This window comes from Lolium rigidum, chromosome 6, assembly GCF_022539505.1.
Source record: "Lolium rigidum isolate FL_2022 chromosome 6, APGP_CSIRO_Lrig_0.1, whole genome shotgun sequence".
Taxonomy (NCBI): domain Eukaryota; kingdom Viridiplantae; phylum Streptophyta; class Magnoliopsida; order Poales; family Poaceae; genus Lolium; species Lolium rigidum.
This window is the reverse complement of record NC_061513.1, coordinates 319,113,279-319,123,935: the sequence shown is the minus strand read 5'-3', so window position 1 is coordinate 319,123,935 and position 10,657 is coordinate 319,113,279. Positions and strand designations below refer to the sequence as shown.

At 48.1% G+C, this 10,657-nt stretch overlaps 1 protein-coding gene across 1 annotated transcript; it reads right to left on the bottom strand.

Moving 5' to 3' along the window:
* Positions 1-6,344: 6,344 nt before the first annotated feature.
* On the bottom strand, positions 6,345-8,888 carry LOC124664673. The gene is made up of 2 exons (XM_047202135.1): positions 7,757-8,888; positions 6,345-6,421 (listed from the first exon to the last, which is right to left on the bottom strand). Exons 1-2 carry the CDS (start codon positions 8,886-8,888, stop codon positions 6,345-6,347), a joined length of 1,209 nt encoding a protein of 402 aa, XP_047058091.1.
* Between the last annotated feature and the right edge of the window lie 1,769 nt (positions 8,889-10,657).

The window sequence follows — 10,657 nt, the reverse complement described above, 5'->3', positions numbered from 1 at the left end:
GCATCGGCACCGACCTGGTCGGTGTATAGGACTGGCCCTTCTTTCCGTGATACATTCTTGGGTTCTTGGGCTGGGTTTCGTGCTTTGTTATGCTGGGCTTCAAAATCGTGCCTGGCCTAGCCTTCGTCAGGGCTTAAAACAAGTCCACAGAATTTTCTAAGGAAAACAGACTGTATAAAAAAAAAGATAAAAAAAAGTTCCCTCAAAAAGAAAAAAAGGTTAGCAAGACAAAGCCTACTGAATTTTTGCCGGAAGTTGCATTGAAAACCTTAATTTATTCTTATTATACTGAACGAACGGATGCAATACTAGTTCAGTGATTTGGTAATGATATTGATGCAGATACTGAATTCAATATTGATAGACAGATAAGATTGGCCGTAGGCTTGACCCCTGGCAGGGCTTGTTCCTTGCCTCGACAGGCAGGCTGGAACTCACTACTCTTGCCTGTCGAGCCTCTCGTTTTTTTTTCCATAAGCATGTACCTGCTATTCCCTGGTACCCATAAGGCTATGGATAGACCACAGGCCCGTTTCTTTTGGGAAGGAGTGGAGAACAAGCGTAAGTATCACATGGTAGACTGGACAACGGTGTGCAAACCTAAGGTATTTGGGGGTCGAGGGATCCTCAACACTAAACTTATGAACATCCCTCTCATGCTCAAATGGATTTGGAAACTATACCAAGACATGGAAGGCCTATGGAGAAGATCTGATTCACGCAAAATATCTGAGTGGCCGGGACCTCTTTGACAACAGAGTGCTACCCGTGGCTCTAAATTTTGGAATGTCATTCAGAAAATTAAATGGTATTTCAAGCTTGGAGCCAAACACGAGGTGCGTGATGGGAGGCGCACCCGCTTCTGGCTAGACTGGTGGACAGGACGGGGGCCCTTCATGGCCAGGTTTCCACGTCTATTCAGTTGTTGCACTGACCCGTACATCTCAGTGCACGATGTGAGACATTGGGAGGGAACACCCAAGTTTGGGAGCTAGCGTTTAGGAGACAGTTCGGTCTGGAGGAGGTGGTTGAGTGGGACAACCTTTGCCGGGAAATCGAATCCCGGCAGGCATCCACTAATGTGGACATGGTTTCATGGTCACTTGACCCGTCTGGGACCTTCTCCTCGAGGTCGGTGTACCTCAGTCAGACGCAGGGGGCGCAGTTCACATGCTTTAAGGAAGTGTGGTGGATATGGGTCCCACCTAAGATCAAGGTGTTTCTCTGGCAGCTTATCAGGGGTAGCCTCCCTTCCTGCGAGCAGATCGCCAAGCGCCGCGGCCCCTTTAATGGGTTGTGTGCCTTGTGCTCGGAGGTATATGATTGTAACCACATCTTCTTCTCATGCCCCATTGCTAGGCTGATGTGGGCTAGGGTTAGGAAACTTCTTCACTGTTACTGGAACCCGTAGGGGTGGGTGAGTTCATTGTGATCGCCCAGGACCTCTATGGCCCCCTTCGTAGGCTAGTTTGGTTCACCTTCACAGTCCAATGTTGGACACTTGTGAACTATTCGCACAAACTAACTATTGAAGGAAAGCTGATTGGGAATTTGGTCGATGTTTTTTTATCGAATGTTGATTCATATGCAGTGCTGTACGCGCGGCTGAGGACTGAGTAGCAGAGGTTATCCCAGTTGGCACCTGCACTTAGGCTTGTATCAGATTTTATCTATTGATCTTTGTAAGCGTGTGTCTGGGCTTGCATCCTTGAACTTCTAGCCGATTTATGTGTGGTGGTTTGTGAATACTTTCGATTGTCGTGATGGTTTTATTTATAAAGTCGGATCATGAGGCTTATGTTTAAAACAAATATTAATAGATAGGACTTGTCGCCTTGTTGGTGCATTTTTTCAGCAAAGCTGACTCATTGGTAATCTGACAACGACCACTGCCATATTGTAATTCTCCACATCACACGAGGTGGCGGTTACTCCATAACAACTTATGTAACATCACTGAAATATAATCCAACGTGTCATAGTCATATTATTATTTTTGAACACCTCATAGTGACGTCATATATAAACCTACGTAGAAGCAAACACAATATATCAAGTGAGATTCCAAAAATAAAGTCAGAATATCAGATGGTGTTGCACTGATAATGGATCCTCATTCCTCAGTTCTGCACTACTGGTGGTGCGCCGCTCTTCGGTGACACGATCCACCATTCGTTTAGCGGAATTCTGGGCACAGCTTATCACCTGCCGGCTCGCGGCAATGAGCACGCAAGCGATCGAGCTGCTAGTTCAGTGGCTTAGAGCATTTTCAGTCGCGTCCCCCAAAGCGTCCCCCAAAGGAATTTGGGGCACGCCGGACGAAAAACGCGTTCCAGCCGCGTCCCCTAAAGCCTTTTTTTGTCCGGCGCGCCCCTATACGGTGTCCGGCGTCCCGAGCCCGTCCCCGTCCCACAGGGGATGCTCCAGGGACGCCGGACACAACGAAAAGCGAGGCGGGCTCCCACATGCCGGCGACTATTTGCATAAACGGTTGGTTCGCGCCTCTTTTCTCGTCGCTCCTTCCTTCCCGCGCCTCCCACCCCACCGCCGCCGCTGGATTTCCCGGCCGTTTGGGCGTCGATCTCTGCTGAGAGTCGGCACCGTTGTCGCGGCCGGGGCTCCCGCCGGTCGTGCCGCCGCCGGCCGCCGCGCGCGTCCCGAACGCGCCGTCAAATCCGCCCCACCTCCGCGCACGTGAAGGTGCTCGACGACTTGCCGTGTAGGCGCGATTGGCCGCTCGTTTGTTGCGTCGTCCGCCTCGGCGCAATTTTAACCATTGATTTTGCTTTAGCCATGGACAGCGACGATGAGATGGTTGCCCCGCTGCTCGGAGGACGAGCAAGCGTTCGACGACGACCTGCGGGAGCATTTGCCGATCACCGCGTCCCTCCAGGACATGCTTGACGCCGAGGCGGAGAAGAGGAAGAGGCCGCGCCGCGGAGGATCAAGGCCGGGAAGAAGGAAGTCGAAGCCCCGGCAGAGGATGGAGGGGCATGCCATGCCGCACAACGACTACTTCACCGACGATGCAACACAGCCGACAATTTTCGGCGCCGGTACAGGATGAGCAAGGGGCTGTTCATGAATATCCTCCACGGCGTTCGAGAGTTCGACCCCTACTTCAAGCTCAAGCTCGACGCCGTAGGCGTTCTCGGGTTCTCGTCGATTCGAAGTGCACCGCCGCCATGAGGATGCTTGCATACGGAGCACCCGCCGATACACAGGACGACTACCTTCGCATGAGTGAGTCTACTGCCATTGAGTGCATGTACAAGTTTTGCCGAGCTGTGGTGGGAAAGTTTGGCAAATACTACTTGAGAGGGCTAACCGAGGAAGAGACCGCAAGGATCATGGCACAAAATGCTGCCGGAGGATTTCCCGAAATGCTTGGAAGCATCGATTGCATGCACCGGGCATGGAAGAACTGCCCGTTTGCTTGGCAAGGTATATACAAAGGCCGTCATGGATATTGCAAGGGTGGTGCTTGAAGCTGTGGTAGATTATGACCTGTGGATTTGGCATTCTTTCTTTGGCATGGCGGGATCACACAATGACATCAACGTGTTGCAGCGGTCTCCGGTGTTCAGCAGACTAGTGGAAGGGCATGCTCCACCATGCAACTATGAGATCAATGGCCACCAATATACCAAAGGCTATTATCTAGCCGATGGTATATATCCAAAATGGGCCACTTTTGTCAAAACAATCTCGAATCCATCAGGTCCGAAGAATTCTCACTTTGCTACGCGACAGAGGCTTGCAGGAAGGATGTCGAGCGGGCATTTGGTGTGCTTCAAGCACAATTTGCCATTGTCCGGTACCCTGCTCTAAGCTGGTCTCACGACCAAATGTGGGAGGTGATGCAGGCTTGTGTGATCATGCACAACATGATCATCGAGGATGACCGCAAGAATCATGTTAGGTCACATGTTGGTCCCTATGAGTGTTAAGGCCCTCTCGCGGAGGTTGATCATGAGTTGCCTGCAGATTTTGCTGATTTCTCGCCATGCACGCAGAGATCCGTGACAGCAATGTGCATGAGCAACTTCAAGCTGATCTCGTTGAGCATTTGTGGAGGATCAAAGGAAATACCGTGGCACCTTGATGTAGCATCTAGCCCTATTTATTATATTTGATTACTTGTTTTATTGTTTGTTGTAATTTAATTTGAAAACAGTCCTCGCAAACATTTTTATTCATATGCTACATTTGATATAAATGGTTTATGTGTTAAAAAATTATTTTAAATGTTTGGGGGCGGCGTTTGGGGGACGCGGCTGGGGAGCGACGTCCCCCAAACGCGGCACGAACAAACCACGTCCCCCAAACGCTCGATCCGGCGCGCTTTGGGGGACGGTTTGGGGGACGCGACTGGAGATGCTCTTAGTACACTACTGATCAGTGACGAGGTAGCAATCATCAGTTAGACTAATTGTTGGATGAATGGAAATAATTGTTGAAGGCAACTCCGCATTGTTCCCTCCCTAGGCAAGCTGGTTGGGTTAAACTAATTATGATGAACACAGTCGGATAAGTTTACAGGGACAGGACACGCAGATCTTAGTTACTGCCTTGCCAGCCATAATTCCTGCAAATTTCCTGGCTTGCTCGTTGCTCGTTCGACTGTCGACGTACGGATTTGGGGGCACAAACACCGTTTTCCTTCCGAATTAAAGGAAGGAGAAACCTAAAACGGGAGATAACGAGTACGACCACGGAGGGGAGTACGCCAGAACGGTTCGCTTCGTTCAGTTCTGCAAATTCCCCGGAAACCACCCAGCAAGGAAATTCATGCGGCCGTAGACCCCAAACGACGCCATAGGCGACCCTTGCGAAAATCGATCAATGGAGCCGTCCAGCAAGCGGATCGGCGCCGCCGCAGATGACCTTCGCGGAACTCAACCAATGGAGCCGCCCAGCAAGCGGATCTGCCTCGCCGCAGATGACCGTCTAAGCGACCTACCCGACTGCCTCATCCAAAGCATCCTCTCCTTCGTAGAGTCTCGGCAGGTTCAAACTCACCAAAGTTTAAAGAACTTGCCACATTCATATTAGCTACATGCTGTACACATCAGGTTCTTTTAAAATTTCTTGCCATGTTTACTATTATTACATTTTAATTACTGGATTAACAAGCATCAGCATTGTGCTTACATGTTACCTAATCTTGCAAGATTGTTGTGATTGATCATAGAAGAAAAGATTCAACTCTAATTAAGATCTCTTCTGTTGTTGGGCTGCCACTTATTCCGTTAAAAGGCTTTTCTTGCGTGTTTTTATCTGCTACCTAGTCACATAATTTGTGCGACGAATTGTCCTTCCGTCACATATATATGAGTTCTTGATCAAAAAAGTATATCTTGGTCCTTACTCTGGGTTTCAGGTTCGTTGTGCTGCAGTTGAGAACCGGGCTTGACTTGACATGGGCTTCAAACAAGTGTACTGTTTTCCTTCAAAAAAACTTGAGCTTAATTGCTGATAGAGTAACTGGTCATTTGTGGATTTCGTTTCCAAGCAACACAATACAATGATCTTTGTTGTGCTGTTGAAGACTACATTCTCATAGAAACTGTCTACATATTCCCGTGTTAAAAAAAATGCACGAAGCTTTATTCTGATTGTTCCAATGTTATAGTACTCCATAGAAACTGAGTTCCAGACCTGAGTGAATGCAACATTTTGTATTCCGGTATACACCGCACCACAGGTTGGAGAGGAGCTGTTCTCGTGCATTTTCTGTAAAGCTACAGGTTATATGTGCATTGATGAATGTTTTCTCGCGGTTCAATCCACGCCCGATGGCAGATGCTAAAGGCAAGTTGATCTGCATGGTTAACTCAGAATGATGATAACACCAAGAGCCCAAGACACAGACTCTGATAAAGTGATAACTTTTCGGAGCCGCGCGGACAGCATCAAATGATCAAAGGCCAGACCAAAACCTCATTTATGTCGAGTTCACTCACTGGGAGTTGACAAGAGATATGAACATAACAAGATCGATGCAATTGTCTTAGTGCCACAATACCATAATCCCTATGAACTGTTCCTTCAGTTCTGAGCCAAAACAGACCAATCATCCATATCACCAAATTCTAAAGATCGGTATTCTACTAACATCTGAACTAAAATGTGATAACCAAAACGTTTCAGCAGCCATTGCCGACTGCCGACTGGTACTCTGGTAGTCACTTCACTTCAGAACAGGCCTATCCACGTGATGTGTTACTTCCCCTACCTGAAATCAGAGAAAATAATTTTTTGTGTGTCACAGCTTAATTAATTTTGTCTGTGGAGATTTATAAAACTTAACTGACGTAACCTGCTATGTTAAACCCTGCTTCTCATTCCTCATGTTCGTCTAGCAGATGCAGTCGCTGCAGCTCTTCATCCACGCCATCATCAGTCTCCTTCGCAGAGCCTTCAAAGGAGAGATCATAGCATATATGTTAGCCAAGGCATAAATACAAGCTTCAGCCCATTTGATCATATAATTCTAGATAACTAATACTATATATTTGATAATATATCTAAAGGCATCCTGATAACCAATAGAAAACAAAAAGATGCAGTACTATATTACAAGAAACCAAACTCTTAGTCAAGCACTTTAATTTGCATATAAACAACAAATTAATTTGCATATACACATAGTGAAGCACGACACTGAATATTTACGGATATAATTAATTTGTGCTGAAGGAACTGGATGAAACCCACCAATGTGGTAACACTTCACTATTCTGCTCATGCCTACCAGCTGATTCAGTATGCATATTTTGTCAGACCATTGCAAGTATTGGAAACCAAAGATAGAACAACTTCATTGTACCTAGTACTGTCTACAAATAACACCAAGAGAGAATGCTATACTTCACAAATCAAACATTTGTCTGTGAAATTTCCCGCAGACAGTTTTTATCATAAATGTGCATCTACGTTGAAGTGGTCACAAAGTATCTTTGGAAACATTAAAAAAACATCTTCTCTTAAAATAACAGCACTAGCACTTCAATGTACCACACTATGTACAAGAGAAAGCTATGTTTCATAAAGTTAAATACTCGTGTATGGATTCCTGGACATAGTATGTATCAGAAATGTGCGTGAACACATCAAACTACTAACAGGGAGTGTCTTTAGTAACATCAAAGATATATGAAAGCCATGAAGGACCGTATAACAATTCACTTATATACAGTCTTGTCTTATGTACATGATGCTTCGCAAAATAACTATTGGCAATGGTATATCAGTACCGAAGCTGTGCCAACATCAACTGAGATTTTTGATAGACAACATATAGAGGAAGAAAAAAAGGAATATCCATAAATCGACACTCATATCAAGCATATAAACTTCAATTGAAGCTTAAATTGTATACCAGACACATGCTTAGGAAAATTTGGCTGGAATTATTTAATATGCATTAGATCTAGTTTCGTAAGTAGTATGTCATACACACATTTCTCATAGATGTGATAAAACCATGTGTACACATATTGGAACCGAAGCAGTTTACACTACAAGGTCCCTTTCTTAAAACAAGCATTATGTGCAGCATCAATAAACACAAGCTGAACTAAAACATGCTCAAAATTATGCATCTGTGCTGTACCAGAACTGAAATGTTAAGAGTAATTATAAGTACTCCTACATCACCCTTCCACAATGCTGCAGAGAAACACACCATTTCCAATCGCTAACCAGTATGTATGTACGTGCAAAGAGGGTTGAAATAATGTAGGAGAATTACCTGAGCAGAGAGCCGGTGGCAGCTGCCAAGCCTGAACGAAGCGGCTGGCGACCTTTTCCATGGAGGGTTCGACGAGGTCGTAGACCTCGCAGTGCACGACCTTGCGAGCACGCACGTCGACGCCGAGCAGGTGGCCGTCCAGGAAGAAGTAGACGACGTCGGGGTTGGTGGGATGGATGAGCGCGAGCACGGGGATCTTCCTGGGCAGACCAGTGGCCTTGTAGCTGGGATCGTTGCAGATCTCCGTGAAGGTGGCCTCGCACTCCAGCGTCCACGAGCCGACCGGGTGGTCGTCGAGCGTCCACACGCTGATCTGCGCTGCCCCGCTGCGGCTGTTACGGTTCCTGTACATGTCCACGAACCGCAGCTTGCCGGCGCTGACGCCGACGCAGCGGTACTTGTCGAGCAGCCCCGCGGCCTCCCTGGGCGTGAGCACCTTGGCCCCCGGGAGGTGGACGGCGGTGAGCGTCGGGTCGTCGGCGAAGGGGTTGCAGGTGAGGAGGCACCAGGCGAGGTCGACCCACCAGAGGCGCCCGGAGCAGGAGAGCACGCCGTCGGCGCCGCGCCAGCTGCGGCAGGGAAGCGGGTAGGCGAGGCTCTGCGTGACCCACTCGCCGACCTGCGACGAGAAGCGCAGGAGCTCGGCCTTGGCGCTGCCGAAGACCGGCTGGAGCTCGGCGACCATGTAGCCCTTGGGGGAGGTGATGAGGCCGATGAAGCCCGGGCCCGAGAGCAGCTCGGGCTTGGGGAGCGGGAAGGCGGCGGTGGCGGGGGCGGTGGCGTCGAGCAGGAAGTAGGCGTCGAGGTAGGGACACCAGGAGACCCCCTGGTGGCCGGGGGTGTCGGTGATGGTGGGGCCCGGGGTGGCGCGGCGGCCCTGCTCGGAGTGGAGGAGGATGAGGCCGGATGGGTCGGCGGCGATGATGGTGGGGGATCTTCTGGAGGAGGCGCGGTCCGGGTAGATGCGCGCGGGGATGGTGAGCAGCGCCACGCGCGGGGGCGCCGGCAGCGCGAGGGAGAAGTCGGCTACGCCCGGAGGGAGGTCGGTGTCGTCGGTGTCGGCGGCGGCGGGAGAGAGTACCCGCGGCACGCTGCCCAGGATGACCCACGACGGCGACGCGGCGGACGCCATCTCGGTCGGGTGCGCTCGGGCCTGGAGAGCGACGGCGTGCGGTGGGGGTTAGGGTTATATGGTGGCCGGCGAAGCGAAGCGAAGCACGCGACCACGGCCGTGTGCGCGTGGAATGAACCGGAAACAGTGGTAGGTGGTCGTGTTTGGAACTTTGGGTTGGGGGATTTCTGCCTCAGGCAGACTTGGAATTGGACGATTGGGTTTGTAAATTGTAAGGCATAAAGAAACCATTTTCTCTTTTTTTTTTGTGTGTAGGCCTACATCCCTGTCCACCAAATCGATTTTCATATGAACTTGAGTTATGTTCATTTAAACTTTGAACTTGTTGCCCAAACCTAAACTGGACCCGATAATGATCACACCGATCTTTCCTAGTCTAAATCGAGGGGTGGTTCTTTGGCTCTTTCTTTCATCCATTTCTTTTGATTTTATTTTTTGAAAGTACAAGCGGCACGGTGGATGTGGTTATGTGGAATTGTGTGATGGAGCTACACTGATTTTTCTGCGTGATTCGATGGGTGATTTATGCGATGAAGTGTATAGGGTACAAGCTGAAGGAAGAGCACATTGCACGAACAAATAAGAATAGACGATGTTATCAATGCACTTCAAGCTCAACTTGCTGAGAAGAATGCATAAATTGCAACTATTAATGCTAGATATGAGGGCAGGGAAATGACGGTTTACAAAAATGTGGTGTTAGCCTAGGCGCTTAGGATTTCCTACGAATCCAAGAGCAACAAGCAAACTCAAGAACTCGGGGGGGGGTGTATGTAATATGCATTGGTGCAATTTTGGATTAGAACCTCCTCTTTCTTTCTATCAAATGGAGGAAGTAACTGGGTTGAATTGGAGATCCTCAAAATTTTGTGTCGCAACAATGGAGTGATAGAGATAGAGCTCAATTCAATAGAATGTATGCTTGACCTAACCTCCTCAAGGACGAAGAAAGGGGTTTCATAGCTCAAAGGAGAAAACTACCCATTTGGAAAATTCGGTGTGTGTAGTTCGAAACCGGAAGCTCCAATGTGCATACCAGTCAATCGGTTCACATGTCGAAAACCACCATGGTGACAGGACCTAGACGGGTCACCTTCAAGCTGGACACGATCGTGGGGAATCAATATGAGCAGGATTTTTCTGATAATTTTTCCGGCTTAGATATGCTGAAAACAAGGACCACTCGGGTAGGAGATGATGGCGAAAGACCAATGTAGATCTGCTTTGGTTTGCCAAGCATTTGAGATAAAAAAATGTACCACCTCGTTGCACAAATTGGTTCTAGTTCGATACCCGAATCAACTGAGGCCAGATACAAATCTATCATAGTGGCACTAGACCCAGAGTCAGGTGACTCACACAGATAACCTATCACCTAGGAGGAATATGATGCTGCCATGAGGGAGATAGATGCTGGAATTGCTCTTGATTAGTAGTAAACCAACCCCTGCCTTGTAGGTCTTCAAGACTAATGTAAATAATGTCCGAGAGGTCAAGGAAATCTGCAAAATGGTAAAGACCTGATACGTCCAAAACGTATCTACTTTCCCGAACACTTTTGCTATTGTTTTGCCTCTAATTTGTGTATTTTGGATGCAACTAACACGGACTAACGCTGTTTTATCTACTTTCCCGAATACTTGCTATTGTTTTGCCTCTTAATTTGTGTATTTTGGATGCAACTAACTACGGACTAACGCCGTTTTCGCAGAACCGTTGCTGGTGTCTCGTTTTGTGCAGAAATCCAACTTTCAGTAAAATCCTCGGAA